This window comes from Vulpes lagopus, chromosome 19 (genome assembly GCF_018345385.1).
Source record: "Vulpes lagopus strain Blue_001 chromosome 19, ASM1834538v1, whole genome shotgun sequence".
Lineage (NCBI taxonomy): Eukaryota > Metazoa > Chordata > Mammalia > Carnivora > Canidae > Vulpes > Vulpes lagopus.
In genome coordinates, this window is record NC_054842.1 from 42,360,473 (window position 1) to 42,381,863 (window position 21,391).

General features: G+C 35.7%; 1 protein-coding gene across 4 annotated transcripts in view; it reads right to left on the reverse strand.

Moving 5' to 3' along the window:
- Positions 1–18,525: 18,525 nt before the first annotated feature.
- LOC121479120 (phospholipid scramblase 1-like) overlaps positions 18,526–21,391 on the reverse strand; it is a 29,476-nt gene continuing 26,610 nt past the window's right edge. For all 4 annotated transcript variants that reach the window (XM_041734639.1, XM_041734638.1, XM_041734640.1 and 1 more), the window contains one exon: positions 18,526–18,956. In XM_041734639.1, coding sequence (XP_041590573.1) covers positions 18,918–18,956 — 39 coding nt within the window. In that variant the 3' untranslated portion in view covers positions 18,526–18,917. The remainder of the gene's footprint in view (positions 18,957–21,391) is intronic.

The following is a 21,391-nucleotide window of genomic DNA, read 5'->3' on the forward strand; positions in this document are numbered from 1 at the left end:
CTGCCTAACTACTATAGTTACTAGTTCAAATACTATGTTGAATAGGACTGGTGAAACTGGGCTCTCTTGTCTTATTCCTGATGTTAGAGGAAAAGCTTTCAACTGTTCATTGTTGAGTATGATGTCTTAGCTGTGGTCTCGTCATAAATGGCTTTTAAAACATCCAGATACATTCCTTCTATACCCAATTACTTGAGAGTTTTTATCATGAAAGTATATCAGATTTTGTCAAATACTTTTTCTACATCTATTGACATGATCATATGATTTTTCATTTTTATTTTACTAAAGGGTCATATCACATTTATTGATTTGCTCATGTTGAAACACCCTTGCATCTCTGGGATGAATTTCATTTGATCGTGGTGTATGATTATTTCAATATGTTGTTTAATTTGGTTTGCTAATATCTTGTTAAGGATTTTTGCATCTGTATTCATCTCGGATATTGACCTATAATTTTCTTTGTAGTGTCCTTGGCCTGGTTTTGGTATCAAGATAATGCTTATCTTACAAAATGAGTTTGGGAGTGTTCCCTGCTCTTCAAATTTTTGGAAGTTTGAGAAGGATTTTCATTAAGTTTTTAAACGTTTGGCAGAATTTACCAGTGAAACCATCTGATTCTGAGCTTTTCTTTTTTGAAATTTGTTTGATTACTGACTCAATCTCCTTACAAGGAATTGGCTAATTCAAATTTTCTATTTCATCATGATTCAGTCTTGGTAGGTTGCATGTTTCTAGGAATTTATCCATTTTAGGTTATCTAACTGATGGCATATCATCATTCATGGTAGTCTCATAATTCTCTGGTGTCAATTATAATGTCTCCTTCATTTCTAATTTGATGTATTTATCTTCACTTTTTTTCTTAGTTTAGCTAAAAGTTTGTTGATTTTGTTTATCCTTTCAAAATATCAGCCCAGTTTTGTTGATATTTCTTTTTTCTGCTCTCTATTTTACTTATTTCTTATTGATCTTTTTTTTTCTCATTGATCTTTGTTATTTATTTCCTTCTTCTAACTTTGGGCTTAGTTTCTTTTTTATTAATTTATGTGTATGGTGAGGATGTTTGAGATTTTCCTTCTTTTTAATGTAGCTACTTATTGCTATAACCTCCCTCTTAGAACTGCTTTGCTGCATCTCATAAATTTTAGTATTGTTGTATTTACAATTTCACTTCATTTATTTTTTATCTTTAAAAAAAGATTTTATTTATTTATTCATGAGAGACACAGAGAGGCAGAGACACAGGCAGGGCGGGGGGGGGCAGCCTCCATGCAGGGAGCCCGATGTGGGACTAGATCTGGGACTCCAGGATCACGCCCTGGGCTGAAGGCAGGTGTTAAACGGCTGAGCCACCCAGGCATCCCCAATTTCATTTATTTTAAAATATTATTGAACTCTCTTAGTTTTTTGACCCTTTGATTATAATGGAATGTTTTGCTTAATTTTGATATATTTGTAAAATTTCTAGTTTTCCTCCTGTTATTGATTTCTATTTTCATACTATTGTCATCAGAAGAGATATTTGGTATAGGTTCAGTCTTCCTAAATTTGCTAAGAATTTGATCCATCTTGGAGAATGTTCCATATGTACTTGCAAAGAATGTGTATTCTGCTGCTGTTAGATAGAATGTTTTCTATATGTTCGTTAGAGTCGTTTGATTATAGTTCAAGTTCAGTGTTTCCTTTTTGATTTTATATCTGGATGACCTATTCAATGGTAAAAATGGAGTATTGATGTCTCCTGTTAGTATTGTATTTCTCCCCTCAGAGTTGTTTGTACTTGTTTGATGTATATATAGCTGCTCTGATGTTGGGTTCATATATATATATGATTGTTTTTACCTTCTTCATTAATAGAACCTTTTGTCATATAATTACTGTCTCTTGTTTATCATTTTTGACTTAAAATCTATTTTGTTAATATGAGTAATTGCTATCTCTGCTTTCCATTTTCATGGAATATCTTTTTCTAGTCCTTCACTGAGTCCTGGCTTGTCCTTAAAGTTGAAGTGAATTATTTTTAGGCAGCATATAGTTGAGTTTTATTTTTGTCCATTTAGCCACTGGATGCTTTTTGATTGGACACCTTAATCATTTACATTTATACTGATTATTGACGGGCAAGGAATTTCTAATGCCATCTTATTGTTTTCTGGCTATTTTAGATTTCTCTTGCTATCTTCCTTTGTAATTGATGATTTTCCATAGTGCTATGCTTTTATTCCCTTTTCTTTATCTTTTCTCTATCTACTATAGGTTTTTGCTTTGTTGTTACCAGGAGGCTTACATAAAACATCTTATAGCTACACCAGTCCATTTAGAACTGATAACCACTTAAATTGCATACAAAAACTCCAAACTTTTCTCTCCCTCACATTTTATGTTTTTGAAATCACAATTTACCTCTGTTTATATTGTGTATTCATTAGCAAATTATAGTAATTTTTAATCTTTTTGTCTTTATTTTTATACTAAAGTGATTAGCATACTATCATATTACAGTATGAGAATATTGTGAATTTTATTATATACTTACTTTTACCAATGTGTTTTATATTTTCATAAGTTTTCATGTTACTAATTAGTGTTCTTTCATTTCAGTTTGAAGAACTCCTTTCAGCATTTCTTGAAAGACAGGCCTACTGGTGATGAACTCCCTTAGCTTTTATTTATTTGAGAAGGTCTTTATTTCTCCTTCATTTTTGAAGGACAACTTTTCCAGGTAAAGTATTTTAGGTTAGCAGTTTTTTCTTTCTGCATTTTGAATATATCATCCACTCTCTCCTGGCTTGCAAAGTTTCTTCAGAAAAAGCTGCTGATAGCTTTATATGGGGGTTCCCGTGTATATGAAGGATTTTTTTGTGTGTGATTTTTATTATTATCTTAATTTTTTTTGACAGTTTTATTGTAATGTGTCTTGCAGAAAATATTTGGAATTAAAATTTTAGGGAAACCGATGAGCTTTATGAACCTGATGTCCAAATCTATCCTCGGATTTGGGAAGTTCTTGGCCATTATTACTTTAAATAAGTATTATGCCCTCTTCTTCCTTTCTTATACTTCTGTCAGCACTGTTGGAGATTCTGAGGTTTTCTCAGACCTTTTCTATGGTTGTACCCACTCCACATTTCTTTTTCCTTCTTGGTAGTAATCCTTAAGGTTGTATGCCTTCTCTTGGTGCTGCAAAGCTAGGCCACATGCTGATAGTCTCTTGTTTGCTTTCCCTCGGTCAGTGCTGATTGCACAAGTTTGCTTGATTTTTTTCAAGTTCCACATAGTTGGGCCTGCTTTCTTCGTGCTCACTAGCTATCTGAAAAAGCTTTTGCCACTTTGGGGAGTGTGAACAGGGAGATGGTGATGAGGAAGGAATGTGTGTTGTGTGAGGCACACGGAGTGTTGTGGGTGCCTGTGGGCCGGTTGGGAGGATCTGCAGGAGAGATAGGCTGGGCTATAGATGGAGTTTGTGACGGAGCTGGTGGGATCCACGTCCTTTGATGCCCTCCCAGAGCCCTTCATCCATTCTCCAAGCTACTCCTTGTTCTACTCAGTATTCAGGATAGAGTGAGAAAAAAGTGGGTCTCTTTTGCATATCTGGGGAAGCTGGCCTCTCACCTACATGCTCAACATTCTCCTGTGCAGAAATCATGAACCAAAAAAGGTGTCTCTTGGCAATGAGCTCTGCGGCCCTGGGGGAGGGTGATGCGGGTAAAGTGAAGCTGTTTCTCTTACCCTCTTCAATGTGTACACTCTCTGATAATGTTTTGCTCCAGAGGTGTGCTAGACTATCTCTGCTGCACTGCTGAACTTCACAAAGGCACTCTCATGTAGAGATGACTGTCAAAATCAGTCTTCTTTGGGGAAGAATTTAGTAGAATACTCCAGTTTTGTCACTTAACGGTGTTACTCTGCAGTTTTACAGAAAAAAAAAAAAAAGAGCCTCGAAGTGTTTTGTTGTCATTTAGATTTATAAATAGAGGAGCTAGAAAGAGAAACCAGGTTTGCTGAAAAGAGGGATTGGATCAAGGCATGGAATAGGTAGTCTCCAGCTGGAGACAATGACTGCTTCCTCCTTTGGCTACTGAAAGCTCAGTGCGATCCCAGAGATTTGTCCTAAATCCAGGAACCCAGGCATCCTCTCCAAAAAGGCAGCCAGCTTATCACTTATATCAGAATAGAAGTAATAAAGCCTCTGCAAATTTATAGATCTTTTTGCCTAAACACTATAGTTTCCTAATAAAAGTTATAAAATCTCCATCAGAAAGGCCACAAAGAGGACCATAGACATAAAAAAGGGCAGAAGTCATTTATGGTGACTCAGAGTTGGAACACATCAGTCTCTGGAAGCTCCATGTGAAATGGTTACCTGGAAGGTGAATTAGGAGAGGCTTGATCCTCTATCTGGCCCACATCCACAGCCTCTCAAAGTTGTTATGACGAAGAGTTAGGATACCCAAGCAGCCATGACAAAGAAACATTCCATTCAGAACTTTGAAGCTAAATTAGTTCTATGAATACTTCCATGTATACTAGGATATAAAACTATGATTCTCTTGCAATATGGCTCCTACACTCCCAATATTAGTTTACTTTTTTGCACCTTGTGCAAAGGTGTGTTCTTGAGAAGCCCCCCTTCATAAGCCTTCATCCAGATTAGCACATTGAAAACCTCCTCATTTTCTGGATCAGGAAGGTTCAAATGAGTCATCCCAGAACTCTACCCTGTTGGCTCTAGTAACCTTGTGTCATTAGTTGCAAAAAATAGAAATGAATAAACTATTAAAATAAATATAGAGACAGCATGTCTCACTTAAATTCTAGTATTTCCAGAGTTTCGAAAGAGACATGTTAAGCTTTACAAACCTCTTTATCCAAAGTTGCCCTCTTAATTTTTCTTTCAGTCATTGAAAACAAGTTATGTTTCCTACTCATGCAAAATTAAAAGGTATATAGAAACCTCAAAAACCAGAATTGTTAAAGGGTTATATTCATACCATGAGCTGTATCTTAAACATCTTAAAAACAGAGTCTCAATTTCCTTACCTATAAAATATATTTTCAGGTTTCATCTAGTTATACAGTTTTCCAGTTCCTACATATATTCTCAAATACTTCTTTTTTTTTTTTCAAATACTTCTTTTTGAACACTAAAGGAAATTCAAGTATGTTTGATATGTAGAAATCAAGCTGAATTAAAATTGAGTTCACAATTTAAGATAAAACTGTAAGAAAACTAAAATTTGGAAAACAAAAATCGGAAAACAAAACTATGGAGTGTGTAAGCTATTTAGTAAATATACACACACATATAATTATTATTGTTTGAATCATATATCAAAACCTACACTTTGTCACAAATATTCAGTGTAGTTTAGGAGAGCACTTATTTCCTCAGTGTGGAAAACACTAGCTATACCCAATGCTGGGATGAATAACATTACTCTTAAAAAAAAAAGGTCTCTCAGATAATCTTCTGCAATATCTGAAAGTCATAAAAAATGCTTATGGTGTAACATCATCTGAGTTGCAAATCAATGATGCATTAACAATAAACATAATAGCAATGATTGTAAACGATGTTTAATCCTAACAAAAACCTTAAAAAGAAGGAATTTTAACTTAATTATAGAAATAAAGAAGTCAAAGTTTAGAGAAGTCTCATTAAGATTTTTATCCAAAATCACACAGCTAGAAAATTCAGGAGCTGAAATCAAATCCTGATCATATTTTGATTTGATAAGCAAATTGCTATAGTTTTTACCTATTTCTTACCTGCTCATATGATTGAATTTAATTATCTATCAATTACTCTTAATTCCTTAAGGCTACATGAAGTCAATTATTTAAGAAACTTCTACTGATTAAGTAGTTCGACTAATTCTCTAAATATCAACTGTCATAAAACCGAAGAGGCATGGAGGTGAACCTAGCAAATTTCTTCGGTTAAAAATTACATCAGTTCCACGATCACAGATAGAGATTTGTAAACTAGCCAATAAAACAGAAGAATGCCAAAACCAAGCATGAAAAAAAAAAAGAGAGAAATAGACTACTCACTAAATTGGGTTTACAGAGCTTTGTTACTTTAAGACTGAGACTTGAGTCTTGAGTCTGTCACCTGAGCTGGGAGCATTGTCTGATCTTTTGGCAAAATTCCAAAAGGCTATGTTCCATAATTTGACCATGAGAGAAGACCTAAGTCATTTTATGTCTTAGACACTATATACATTAACAAAGAGTGATAAGAATAAAGTCTTTCTCTTAAGGATGTGATAACATATATTAACCTTTCAGCAAGATAAGAAAATGTAATAAAATCAGTTATCAGTTTAAATCTGTTTCTTTTTGCTGGAAACATCCAGTTTTGCTTACTTCAAATCTTATTTCCCTCCTACATTCATAAAAAGCATCATAAACACTGGTTACTAATATGTCAGGTATGGTAAAATTAGAGTCAGTATCCTGCATATGAGTACCTACAGCCACTTTTATAACAGCTGGCTGAGCAATTTTTTTCAGTGTTATCCTGTTAACATAGACACAAATTTAAATAGGCAAAATTCATTTATAAAATACAAGCCCACTATTGTTTCAATTGGCCTTGTTCTTCCTTAAATTATTTATTACTATTATGCAACCAATATTTATTGAGAATTCAACATCACATAGCTTAACACACTTCATAATTACACTTTTTCAAAAGGAATACCACTTTTTGAAGGAAAATCTCGGAGAATCTCATACGTACAAATACAAATCATATTTGGAGGCAAGAAAAAGTATTTTTAATTTTTATTTATTTTAATTGGAGATGTACTGAGAAAAGGGAAAATGGGCAAAAAGGACATTTAGGATACTTTCTTGCCCTGAATGAGCAGTGAAGATTTATCCGATAAGGACAAGTTGATTGGTTAGTCATTTTGAGAAAATAAAAACTCCATGTTTATGAAATAATATATTTAAAACACATTCTAATAATGTCAACTAAACAATGGTAGAAATGTTAAATAAATGTTGAACATCTTATAATCCTATATAAGTCTTATATATCTGTTAATTATATGTGTGTAGTTTTCTATATACACAGAGAGAAGTAAATTTACTATTTACATTTTCAAATTTCTTTCCCCATGAAATATTACATTTCATTTGCTAAGGCTATGGTTCTCAAGTCTGGTTCCCAGATGAAGACCATCAATATCACATTAGAAAGTGTTAGAATGCAAATCTCAGGTAGTGCCTGAGCTCCACCAGTCAGAAATTCTGAGAATGGGCCCAGCAATTTGTATTTCATCAAACTTTCTAGGTAATTTTTATGCATGCTAATGTTTGACAATCACTGTGTTACAAGATCCTTAGCTGATACGTTAGGCAGAATGGGTATGCTTGTTCCAACGTGAACTAGAAATTATATTTTTAAGTATTTTTTTAAAAGCAAAGCAATTGAATCAGAAAAACTGAACTATGTAAGTATGATAAACAGTCTCAGATATCAAACCAAAAATAGTATCTCACTTTAAAAGGTAACATAATAATAGGTAACACCATTGTGATTCTTCTCTCAATGTGCCAGGCATGGTTCTAGGAACTTTCCATATAATAACCTATTGAATCATCATAACAATCCACTGGTGTGTACTGAGAGTATTTTGAGGTGTAGTCACAAGTGAATGAACTGATTCCCCCTATTAATATGCTCACTGGGACATAGGAGACACTGAGACATGGAAAGGTTATATGATTTGTCCAAAATACAGAAGTGATAGAAGAAAACAAGTCACAGAGTAAACAAGCATCAGACATGGGATACTACCTCTAATTGCATATTGCCATATTCTCACTTTTTTTTTTTAAGTAGGCTCCATGCATAGCATGGAGCCCAATGTGGGGCTTGAACTCATGACCCTGAGATCAAGACCTGAGCTGAGATGAAGAGTCAGGTGCTTAGCCAACTGAGCCACTTGGGTGCCCCATTTCTCACCTTTAATCATGAGAAAATGCTGATGTTTGTAATAAGTTGTGTTAGGTACCTAAATTTTATTTATAGACTATTTGCTTCTGAAAAGCAGTGCATAGGTGAGACAACCCTATTTGTAGGTCAGTACAAATGGGGGCATTTGGAACTAATCAGTTCAGCTTGCAGGTGAGGATTTGACCAGAAAGTAGTTTAATTTGAGAAATTTTTGGCTGGACTGTATTGCCAATTCCCCCATTCCCCTGCATTACATTACTCCTTGATGCCTTATATCTGTAGCCCCTTGAATTTATCTTACTTGCTTGGAACTAGCAGGCATTTGAATAATGAGAGGTTCGGTTGATTGATTAGTCAATTGAATCCTAAAACAAAGCTCCTCTCAAAGTCACAAGCTCAAATGATGGAATGTTTGCTCTTTATTCATCATCTGGGATGAAGGCTACTTTGTTTGGGTGTAACTCTGTCCACATGAGGAGTTTCTCTGTGGAAATTTCATTCTCTTCACCCTGGATGCCTAAGTGGGGTCTGGTATGAGTAATAATGAGCAAGAAAACAAATGGGAATCAGCAGAAGCTGCTTGAACATTCAAGTCTCCAGGGTATGTATTTTCTATTTTGAGTCACAGGTTGAAGAATGAGTCAGTGAACATGGCTGATGCAAATCACAAGCATTTTTGTTCGTTTGTTTTTGGTGATGGATAAGTGAGTATTTATTAATTAATATTTGTTTTCTTCTTTAGTTTCTTTATTCTGCAGCTTTATTGAGATACAATTGACAAATAACATTGTGTAAGTTAATGATGTGCAATGTGATCTATATCTATCTAAGTGATTACAATAATATGGCTACTTAAACATCCATCACCTCACAGTTACCATTTAGTGTGTGTGTGTGTGTGTGTGTGTCTGTGTGTGATAACATTTAAGATCTACTCTCAACAATTTTCAAGTATACAGGACAGAATTGTTAACTAGAGTTACCATGATGTCCGTTGGATCTTCCTCCCACCCCCTATTCTTTTTTAAGTATTTACACTGAGACTTCCTCTTCTCCACCCACCAAACCCAGAAGCGGCTGAAACTCCTGGTAATTACAGAAGGACAAGGGCAGCAATTTAATTAAAGCTTGCTGTGACTGCTCTTATCACAGCCATCAGGAAATATACACCCAGGCCTGGGTTTTTCCCTTTGGTAGAACAAACTAGATAACATGTCCCTGTTTATTGGAACAGTCCCAAACAGTCATGTGGTACATGATTTGTTAACTACACTGATTCTGACCTGAGTCAGCAGGGGAAACAAGAGGCTTGAGATGCTTAGAAACTTGTGGGCCTGCAAGTCAAGGCACTTTGCATACTTCAGATACTTTCTTTATTTCTCCTTTAATTTCTGAAACAATTTTCTCCCAAGACTCCTCTAGGAGGATACCAATAAGTCCACAGGTGACTATACCTCTAAATACTCGGGTTTCCTTGACCATAATGCCACTGTTACATAATGTGGTGAGTGCCCCACTGCCAGGGTCGGCGGGGGGGGGGGGGGGGGGGGGGGGCAGGGGGAGTGAAGCTTATATAGATTCAGTGTGAATGAGACCTGACCCCAATATGGCTAGATTCTTACTACATTCTAACACCCCTGCTGCAAACATTCTTGGGCTATGCCTCCTTTCTCTCCTTGTTCTGCTTCACTCTCTGGCTAATGATTATCCATTTTCATGCATAATGAACTTAATATTAACTTAGGTTAATTAGTTTAATAATTTACTGGTAAGTAAAATAGCTATCCCTAGTTCTATACAATGTCATATTTTATAATCCACATAGTACCACTTGCATTAATACTATCTCTAAAACATTACTAATTTAAAAAAGAACAAAACATTACTTAATTAGGTTCCTCTTACATGAGGTGTGAGTATTAAATAAAACTATTCTACAAATCATATAAAGCCATCATTGATCAGGTCCACACAACAAATACTTCAGCCTCAAAACTTCTACTTTCCATCATTTTTTTCTAATAAAAAGATGTAATATTCAATAATTTAAAAATATACATTGTGTATCCTAAAATATTTTATATAAAATAAATAATGTTGAAGCAACCTATTTAAATGACAAAATTTGACGAACTTCTAGAGCTTTATTTTTACTACAATGTATCTTTCTTACTATGATTTAGCTTACTTCCAAAATAAAACCAAGAAAAAAACCTAAGATAAATAATTGATAACTGGTAAACTACTAAAGACTAATTCATTTTAATAAGCCATTAAATGTCCTGCTGTGGCATGCCCTTCTCCATTGCCTGCTCTATGGTCCATGGTTCAAAGGCAGATATTTAAAGGGACCAAAACAAAATAACATTTAAGAGAAAATACACTGTCAAGGAAATTTGAAGGGAATTACTAATATAAAAATATTGAGCATTTGTTTTTTCACATATATATGGATCAGGAGAGAAGGCCAAGAAACAGATAAAAAAAATCTGTGAAAGTTGATTCTGGTATAGGTAAGTATTGCACACCTAGGAAAAGATAAGAATTTATTGATATTGGAGTGCTTATTTATGTAAAATAAAATTAGGTGTCTCTCACACTATACCAAAAAAAAAAAAAAATCAATTCCAAGTGGATTAATGACCTATGAAACACAAACCTGCAAAACAAAAACAAACACCTCAAAAATTCAGATCCTGAAAAAGAATAGATAAATATGGGTATTTAAGTTTCTGCACATGGGCACCTGGGTGCTCAGTCTGTTAAGCCTCTGCCTTCAGCTCAGGTCATGATCTCAGGGTCCTGGGGTCCAGCCCTGCTGGCTCCCTGCTCAACAGGGAGTCTGCTTCTCCCTCTCCGACTGCCCCTCCCCCTTGCTCTTTCTCTCTCTCTTTCTCTCTTTCTCTCTTTCTCTCTCTCAAATAAATAAATAAATAAATAAAATTTTTAACAAAAAAATAAATACTGCACAAAAAAAGACATCACAAACAATATGAAAGAAAAGCCACAATCTGGGAGAAAATATTTGCAATGCATATAATTTATAAAAGATTGGTATCCTGAAAAAGAACTGCAAATGAATGGGTAAAGAGATAAGCAAACCAAAAGAAAAAGAAAGATTCAAGTTTGTAAAAAGGTAATTCGTATTAGAGGAAATAGGAACAACCAACAAAGAAATCAAAATATGTTCAACCTCACTAGAAATTTCAGAAATGCAAATTAGAACAATGAGATTCCTTTAAAAATATCAGTTGACCAAAACTGACCATATCAAGATGTGGTGCAATAGCAATGCTCATATGCTACTGTTGAAACTATAAATTAGTATAACTGATTTGGAAAGCAATGTTACAATATCTCATGATATTGAAAATGCTCATACTTTTAGAACTACCAATTCCAATTATAGAAATAGCTTCAGAGAACCTCTTCTATATGCATACAAGGTATCATGCACAGAAGTATCTAGAATATTCTATAGAGAAAGATTAGTGTATTAGGATTATCCAGACAAATAGAATGAGGGAGGGGAAGGCAAAAGGGAGGGTCAGAGTGGAGAAAAAGGAGAGATTTTAAGGGTATTGGCTCACATGATTGTAGAGGCTGGCAAGTCCAAAATCTGTAGGGTAGGCCAACAGATTGGAGACGAGGGAAGAGAGGATGCTGCAGTCTGAGTGTAAAAGCACTATTTAGCAGGCTTCTCTTTTCTTTGAGGGAGGTCAATCATTTTTAATTAAGGTTTTCAACTGGTTGGATGTGGCCCACCAATATTATGGAGGGTCACTGGCTTTAGTAAGTCTACTTTAAATGTTAATCTTGTCTATTTTTTAGACAAGAATCATGTAGGATGATATGTGACCAAATATCTGGGCACCTAGGCCTACCCACATTAACATATTAACTAGCATAGTTAGCAACAACGAAAATGTCCATCCAGAACAGAATAGGCAAATACATGGTACTATGGTCATAAAGAAAGGGTACTATATATAACCATAAAAATGTGCAAACTAGAGATACAAATATCAACATAGACAGGTACAAAATAATAAATAGTAAATGAAACATTTACAGAAGCTATATATAGTATGATGCTATTGATATCCTATTAAAGCAAATGAAACGTAATACTATATATTATTTATGGATATTCATATGGAAAAATATATATGTATGTACTATACACACACACACACGTATATATAGATAGCCACACATACAATGGGAAGAATAATGGCCTCACAAAAATATCCATATTCTTTTTTTTATAATAAATTTATTTTTTTATTGGTGTTCAATTTGCCACATACAGAACAACACCCAGTGCTCATCCCGTCAAGTGCCCCCCTCAGTGCCTGTCACCCATTCACCCCCACCCTGCCCTCCTCCCCTTCCACCACCCCTAGTTCGTTTCCCACAGTTAGGAGTCTTCATGTTCTGTCTCCCTTTCTGATCTTTCCCACACATTTCTTCTCCCTTCCCTTATACTCCCTTTCACTATTATTTATATTCCCCAAATGAATGAGAACATATAATGTTTGTCCTTCTCTGATTGACTTATTTCACTCAGCATAATACCCTCCAGTTCCATCCACATCGAAGCAAATGGTGGGTATTTGTCATTTCTAATGGCTGAATAATATTCCATTGTATACATAAACCACATCTTCTTTATCCATTCATCTTTCGATGGACACCGAGGCTCCTTCCACAGTTTGGCTGTTGTGGACATTGCTGCTAGAAACATCGGGGTGCAGGTGTCCCGGTGTTTCACTGCATCTGTATCTTTGGGGTAAATCCCCAATAGTGCAATTGCTGGGTCGTAGGGCAGGTCTATTTTTAACTCTTTGAGGAACCTCCACCCAGTTTTCCAGAGTGGCTGCAAAATATCCATATTCTAAACCCTGTGTTATGTTACATAGCAAAGGTGAATTAAGTGGCAGATAGAATTAAAGTTGCTAATCAGGTAAACTTAAAATAGAGACATTATCCCTGATTATCCAGGATGGCTCAATATAAATCCCCAGGGTCCTCTGAATGTGGGAGAGAAAGCAGAATTGGAGTCAGAGATAGAAATGTTACAGTGGAAGCATTTGCTGGCTTTAGCGATGAAAAGAAGCTGTAAGTCAAGGAACATAGGTGGCCTGTGAAGATGGAAAAGTCAGGGGAAAGGATTGTACTCTAGTGCCTCCAAGGAAGAATGAGACTCTTTCAATATTTTTATTTTAATCTGGTATATTAGTCTGCTTAGAGTACCATAACAAAATATCACAGACTAGAAGGCTTAAACACAGAAATTTATTCTCACAGTCAGATGAGAGCTCCTTTTCTGACTTGTAGATGCCCCCTTTTGTACGTCCTCATAGGCCTTTCCTTGGTTTGTGTGCATGAAGAGAGGACTCTAACCCTATTGGAAGGGCTACACCCTTTATATTCATTTAAGCTTATTTGCTTCCTTAGAGTAATTAAATTACTTTGGTGTTAGGGGTTCATCATATGGATTCTGTGGAAACACAAATATTCAATTAATGATGCCTAGTAGGAGTCATTTAGGACATTTGACCTCCAGAACTATGGAATAGTAAATTTGTATTGTTTAAAGCCACTAAGTTTGTAGTTGTTTGTTATAGCAGCATTAGTAAACTGGTAGAGATTTTGGGATCTGGGAGTCGGGTGCTACCAATACCTAAAAATGTAGAAGTAGGGATGCCTGGGTGGCTCAGCGGTTAAGCATCTGCCTTCAGCCCAGGGTGTGATCCTGGAGTCCCAGGATCGAGTTCCGGGATCGAGTCCCACATTGGGCTCCCTGCATGGAGCCTGCTTCTCTCTCTGCCTATGTCTCTGCTTCTCTCTCTTTCTCTGTGTCTCTCATGAATAAATAAATAAAATCTTTTTTAAAAAATGTAGAAGTAGTTTTGGGATTTGGGAATAGGTAGAAACTGGAAGAAATTTAAGGAGCATGATAGAAAAAGCTATGATTGCCTTAAGTAAACTGTTCACAGAAATATGGATATAAGTGACTCTGCTGTCAGTACCCAGAAGGAAGTGAGGAACGTGGTAGGGAAAATATGTGCTGTTTTAGAGAACATCTACGTCATCATGAATAGACTGATGGTAGAAATATGGATTTAAGGTGAGGGCCAGATGAAAATGAAGAACATTGGAAACTAGAGGAAAAAGGTATTTGTTAGATAATATCAGAAGCTTAGCTGAACTGTATCCTCTAGTAATTTTATAGTCACTACCTTATTCTTTTTAAATTAATAGGTATCTTATAGGCAGCTGCTTTGGGACAGCGTAATACAGTGTTACTGATATAGTAATATAGGGGTACCTCAAACTTTTACCACCAATTTTAGCAGCCATTAATGTTTTCTTGCTGTAATCAAATTATGATGATAATTGGCAAATAGTGATTTTTCTAATTCCATCATTTCTTGTACATTTTTTTTTTAGTTGGCTTCTACTGCAAACAGTAACCTTCCTTCCTTCTTTGTCTCTTCCCTTCTTTTTTTTTTCTTGGAGCATAATAGTTCTTGGGGAGCATTGAATCATATTTAAAAAGTGCCTTATTATTCTAGCTACTGGGGTCATAGTGATTATTGTTTTCATTGTCAGATTAATTAATTATCAAAGGGAATCAAGATAGACATGCTAACTGAGCTTGACTTACTAGGATGACATTCCTTATTCTGTTTCTAACTAGAATCATTAGGTTTGTCTACTTGAGTACTTTTGACTGAAAGATGTTATCAACTCAGGGCACCTGGGTGACTCAGTTGGTTGAGCATCTGCCTTCAGCTCAGGTCATGGTCCCAGGGTCCTGGGATGGAGCCCTACGTTGGGCTCCCTACTGTGGGCCTGCTTCTCCTTCTCCTCCCTGCCTGTGCTCTCTCTCAAATAAATAAAATCTTTAAAAAAGTTATCAATACTCCTCCCTGACACCCCATCACGCAATAACTCCCCTCCCATAAATACACCCAGACACAGCTCTGAGATTTCTAGCCAGTCCTGGGTTCTCTGTGAGTGCCTGCTGCATGATGACATGATTAAAGAGATAAATTGGCCAAGTCCCCACAGTTTATGAATTCAGACTACATGGAATTGGGGTATGGGGTATGGCCTCAGGAGACTTACAGTAATGGCTGAAAATTGACAATAAAACTGAACATCAGAGAACATTCTGTCCCCCATTCCCCACTCCCAGGCTAACAAGCACCGAGTGAAAAGAACAGTGAATTACAGCTGGTAATGCTGCAAGTGACAGATTCTGAGGAGCAGACATTTAGTAAAACCCTCTAGCAAACTAACTCACATCTTGAATACCGGAAGACTTTGAAGCTGGAGGTGTCCTGAGAGTAAGCATAACAACAAACTGCAAACTTAGCCCAGTTTGTGACCAGATAAACACAAGTACTGGATAACTGGCATACCACAACCCAATGTGAGCTCACTGAGCATTACAAAATTTCCATCACTGTGAGCTCTCCCATACAACATAGATCCTGTGATGCTGCATCTTACTGCATCTGGCCAGGTGGTACTCAGTTGCATTTGGTCCCCCCATCTCTGATGATGATCGTGTCAATCACTTGATTTTGGTAGGGGCTGCTAGGCTTTGCTGTAAAATTACTCTTCCCCTGTTAAAATTAAAAATATTTTGTGGGCTAGTGACTTGAAACTATAGGTCTTTTAGTTCTCATCAAACTTTTAATTTACACACGTATGTCTAAGTAGATCTGCAGGAATGTGTGGTATCCTATTTTACTAAGTAATAATGCCTTGCTATTAATATTTTGATGCTCAAATTGTCTTTAATTTTGCTGGTAGGAGTCCTTTCAAGGTGGTTCTTTCATCTTTTAGACATGCCCCATCAAGCACCTCCTTGCTTTTTCTAGAAGTTGTTTGAGGTTTGTCTTGTTCTTTTCCCTGACACAACTCTAGGATCAACCATTTCTTAAAGAGCCCAGTTCAAGTGGAGAGTGTATTTAGAAGCCAAATTTAGAACTTGGCCAACAGAATGAAAACCTGAGATGTGACACTTTTCCTTTGTTCTCTTCTGGGTAAGACAGGCAATGAGAACCCCTGTTCTGAATGAGTGCATGACACTGTATCTCCATAGGTCACAGTATTCTGAGGGAAAGAGTTGCTGAAGTGGTATAGTCTCCACTCTAAGGCAGGCATAGGGAAACAGGACAAGGCCACAAATACCCTTAGAAGATTTACCTTTTTTGTCCCATATCCTTTGTTCCTTTAAAAATGCTTGTGTTTGGGATACCTGGGTGGCTCAGCTGGTTGAGTGTTTGCCTTCCGCTCAGGTCATGATCTCAAGCTCCTAGGATCAAGCCCCACACTGGGCTCCCTGCTTAGTGGGAAGCCTGCTTCTCCTTCTCCCTCTGCCTGCTGATCCCTCTGCTTATGCTCTGTGTCAAATAAATGAGTGAAATATTTTTTAAAAATGCTGTAATTAAAGAATACTGGGAATATAGAAGACTGGGAATATCATAGAAGTTAGGCCACAGAATTCATTCTACTACAGTCTAACAATGCTTGCCATAGTGCAGGCATTACAATAATTGTTTTATGAATAATCATGTTATTTCCATAAATTTTGTCTGCTGTGTGGTAAATCCAAACACCTAGAGACTACAGTCCATTTTGATTGCAAATATATTTTCTTATACTTTTATAGTATTCTCTTGACCTCATCTGATTTCTGCTTCTGAAATTCCTGTTGTGTATCAATTAAAATCGGTATATTTGTTACTAGGAATCACCTTTTCTGTCCTTTCAGTTTATCTGACTTCCTGGACTTTCTAAAAATCTCTTTTACTTTATCACGTTATCCTTCTACTTTATGCAACCTAGTGTCTCCGTCATACTTTAAAATGTGGTCGTCAAATTTTTCAACATTAAAATTTTGTCTCACAAGAATGTTCCTTTTTCTCTCCTGCCTTTTCCAGAAATAAACCTGCAGCATTCCCTCAAATCTCCTTGAAGTTATAAATTTGTGTACAAATGTCAGGACATTTGTTGTAATAACTAGCAATTTTCTCATTTAAATTTCTAACTTTTCACATGTGATGATTTTTCTATTAATATTTCATGGTAACATATTTTTCTAGTATTTGCACTTAAATGGGTTCTACAGATAGCGTGTGAGTTTCTGCTCAACTCTTCCTTGCACTTTCTTGGAGAAAGGAAGGACTGTTTAGATCATGTGTAGTTTTACTTTGCTTGACCAGAGATCCCTCATTCTATGCAGAGAACTGGGAGGAGTGGGAGAGAAGAGGGAAAATGAAAGTAAGATGTAGCTGTCCCAGGAATAATGCCAGTACCTCTAGCGTCATTTGGGGTTGGTTGTGTTATCTGATAGCTAGTAGGGAAGCCCTCCCTTTCTTGACCTGGCATAAGTAAAGCCACTAGGAAACAGCCATGCAAGTACCTTCGCTTGACCTGGCATGCTGTCTGTGCCAACCGTAAACTGCACATGAGTGTTTTGGTTACCTTGAATTATTAGAAGAGTTGTTTAGGCTAATGAGTTAAACTGTGGGTTAGATGTCTCTTGCTCGATCCAGTCTTTTCTATAAAACAGAGTATGAAAATGCCTTTAAGTTTCTGACAGGTAGAAATCTTATTTTACAGCACTGGTATGGATTTAATAAAGATCATTATATGCTTTTGCTCCTTTGAAAGGTGATCCAAAAGGGAAAAGATGGTGAATGCGTAAGGTTCAGGATACCATCTAAATGGATTATGCACAGCTTGTTTAAAAATAAAAATAAAATATGCAACGAAATATATCAATATTTAAATCAGTTATTTGATTGTTGGTATAAATAATCTAACAGACCATTACTGAAGTTTCTACTCAGGTGAACATATATTCTATTTAATACCTGAATGATCTCATAACTATTATGCTCTGTGAATGAAAATGAATACAGGATATATAATGTGTTAATAATTACTTCAAAAATTATAAAAATGTTCTAGTTTTTTTAAAAAGATTTTATTTATTTATTCATGACACACACACACAGAGAGAGAGAGAGAGAGAGAGAGAGAGAGAGAGATTGAGAGGCACAGACACAGGCAGAGGGAGAAGCAGGCTCCATGCAGGGAGCCTGACATGGGACTCGATCCCGGTCTCCAGGATCACACCCCGGGCTGAAGGTGGTGCTAAACCGCTGAGCCACCTGGGCTGCCCAATGTTCCAGTTTTATAGTGAGTCTTTAAATATGTTCTTCTCAAGGATATATCTTTTTCCTTGGAAATCACTGAAATGTCAGTAATTTATTGTCTTGTTAATATGAAAATCTTTTTATAGTAGAAGATTAACTTAGAAATTAAATATACTGTAATTTGTTGAAAACACAAATATACATTTTATGTTCCTTGATAATATGAATATTATTATTTTAACATAATTTTAAAGGAAACTGAAATTATATTGATTTATAACTTATGTGAATATACAGTATTTGCAAAATAACATTAGTTGTTATACCCGTGAAGTAAATTGGAACTATATTTAATAAAATGTAACCTTTTATATTAAAATTACTTTAATAAGGCTTTAATTTTCCACAAAAATTGAAAATAAGAGATCATAATTCAAAACAATTTACCATGAGCGGTTTCATGATTAAATGTAAAAATTCCCATGTCCTTTCTCCAAAATGCACAAAGAGAAAGAACATGTATGAAATAAAAGAAAATGCATAAAAACATTTATCAGTAAGTGATACAGAAAATCAATTCATAATTTGAAAAGTCATGTCATATAACAAGAGCTTCAGGCATCACAGTATAATTCACATGTGCTATAACTCATTTCAATAAAGGAAAAAAGTGAGCTTTTCTTTTACATAGTCCCAATCAATATACAGACTTCATGCATTCTGAGGAGACTTTCATTAATCCACTGCCACATTCCTTTTTATTCGTTATTTCCACTCTTTTCAAAAAACATGAAGTCCTAGATAAAAACAGAAGTACAGAAATGTGTTTTCAGCAACAGGTATCATAAGTGTTAAGGGGTCTGATGAAACAATAATATAACTGCTAAGGAAAAAAAAGACAAAATAAGTAGATCTGGGAAAAGTTGGCAGCTTTCCAATTTAATAGCAAGTAAATCCTGTAATTTTATTCACTTACTGATTACCTTCATGAATTTAATTATCTGGTAATTTCTCTAAATATCACTTTTTGTAATTTTTCCACTCAAAATGTTTCTCTTTTTGTTCTTCCTTAACTTTTTGTACTCTTTCTCTAGTAATACAACTTCTTTGAGACTGGAATTCAAAGTACAACTTTCAGATTTTTTTTTCAGGAGAATGACAGCGTCTTACAGGTAGCATCCATCTTAGATTATTTTTGGCCAGTTTTTTTATTATTTAAATTCAATTAGCCAACATAAAGTACATACTTAGTTTAAGATGTAATGTTCAATGATTTACCAATTGCATACAACACCCAGTGCTCATTACATCACGTGCCCTCCTTAAGGCCCATCACCCAGTTACTCCATCTCCCCCACCCACCTCCCCTCCTTGAATCCTCAGTTTGTTTCCTATAGTTAAGAGTCTCTTATGGTCTTTCTCCCTCTCTAATGACTTCCCATTCAGTTTTCCCTCCCTTACCTATCATACTCTGTACTATTTCTTATATTCCACAAATGAGTGAAACCATATCATAATTGTCTTTCTCTGACTTATTTCACTCAGCATAATACCCTCCAGTTCTATTCACATCAATGTAAAGGGTAAGTATTTGTATTTTCTGATGGCTGAGTAATATTCCATTGTATACATACACCACATCTTCTTTATCCATTCAACTGTTGATGGATATCTGGGCTCTTCCCACAGTTTGGCTATTCTGGACATTGCTGCTATAAACACTGGGGTGCGGGGTGCCTCTTCGGTTCACTACATTTGTATCTTTGGGGTAAATACCTAGTAGTACAATTGCTGGATCATAGGGTAGTACCATTTCTACCTTCTTGAGGAACCTCCAGACTATTTTCCAGAGTGGCTACGCTAGCTTGCGTTCCCATCAACAGTGTAAGAGGGTTCCCCTTTCCCCACATCCTTGACAACATTTTTTATTTTCTGTTTTGTTATTTTTATCCATTCACACTGGTGTAAAGTGGTATCTCATTATGGTTTTGGTTTGTATTTCCCGGATAGCAAGCAATGTGGAGCACTTTTCCATGTGTCTGTTGGCCACTTGGATGTCTTCTTTGGAGAAAAGTCTGTTAATGTCTTCTGCCCATTTCTTTTTTTTTTTTTTCTTCTGCCCATTTCTTGATTGGATTATTTATTTTTTGGGTGTTCAGTTTATTAAGTTCTTTATAGATCCTGGATTCTAGCCATTTTTCTGATATGTCATTTGCAAATATCTTCTCCTATTCTGTAGGTTGCCTTTTAGTTTTATTGATTGATTGTTTTACTGTGCAGAAGCCTTTTATCTTGATGAAGTTCCAATAGTTCATTTTTGCTTTTGTTTCTCTTGCCTTTGGAGATATGTCCAGCAAGAAGTTGTTGCACCTAGGGTGGAAGAGGTTGCTATCTGTGTTCTCTTCTAGGGTTTTGATGGATTTCTGTCTCACATTTAGGTCTTTCATGTATTTTATCTTTGTATATCATGCAAGAAGATGGTCCAGTTTCATTCTACATGTGGCTAGTTTTTCCAGCACCATTTATTGAAGAGACTGTCTTTTTTTCATTGGATAGTCTTTCCTGTTTTTTGGCTCAGTTTTATGATTTCTGTCTCAAACTTGTCCACTGTGTTCCCAACTTGCTTCACTATATCAGTGCCTAACCAGACCCTCTTCCCTATGACTTTCATCAAATCTTATGGATTTTCTCTCACTTCTATCATTTTCCTTTATTTGTTCACAAAGAAATAATTTAATTCTTATCATCATTCCCTTGCAGTTGCATTAGTGTAATTTTACCTCTCACAAATCCATTTCTCATATAGTCACCAGGATTTATCTTTCTGAGATTTGGATTTATTACTATTTTATTTATACCTAGTTTAAAGCCAACCAATTAAATAATTTTCAGTATCTTCCCAACATCTACAAGAAGTTGTCCAATCTTTAAAAGTCCTTTAGAAGAGGCCCAATCTACCCCAAGTAATTTCCTAATAACCCTACCACAACTCTCAATCCCATTTCTCATATATCCAACCATCCCAGACTATCTTCTCTTCCATTTATATGTCTTTGCTTATAGTGTGTGTACCTCTGGTCAAACAGTCTCCTAAGGTTAAGTTTAATTTTAGTTTTCACGTGAAATAAACAGTGAAAACACAGTTTTTAAACAGAACTGTGGTTATATTAAAAACTTTATATAGAAAATATTGAGGCTAAACCAAATTAGACAGAATAGCAAAATAAAATCC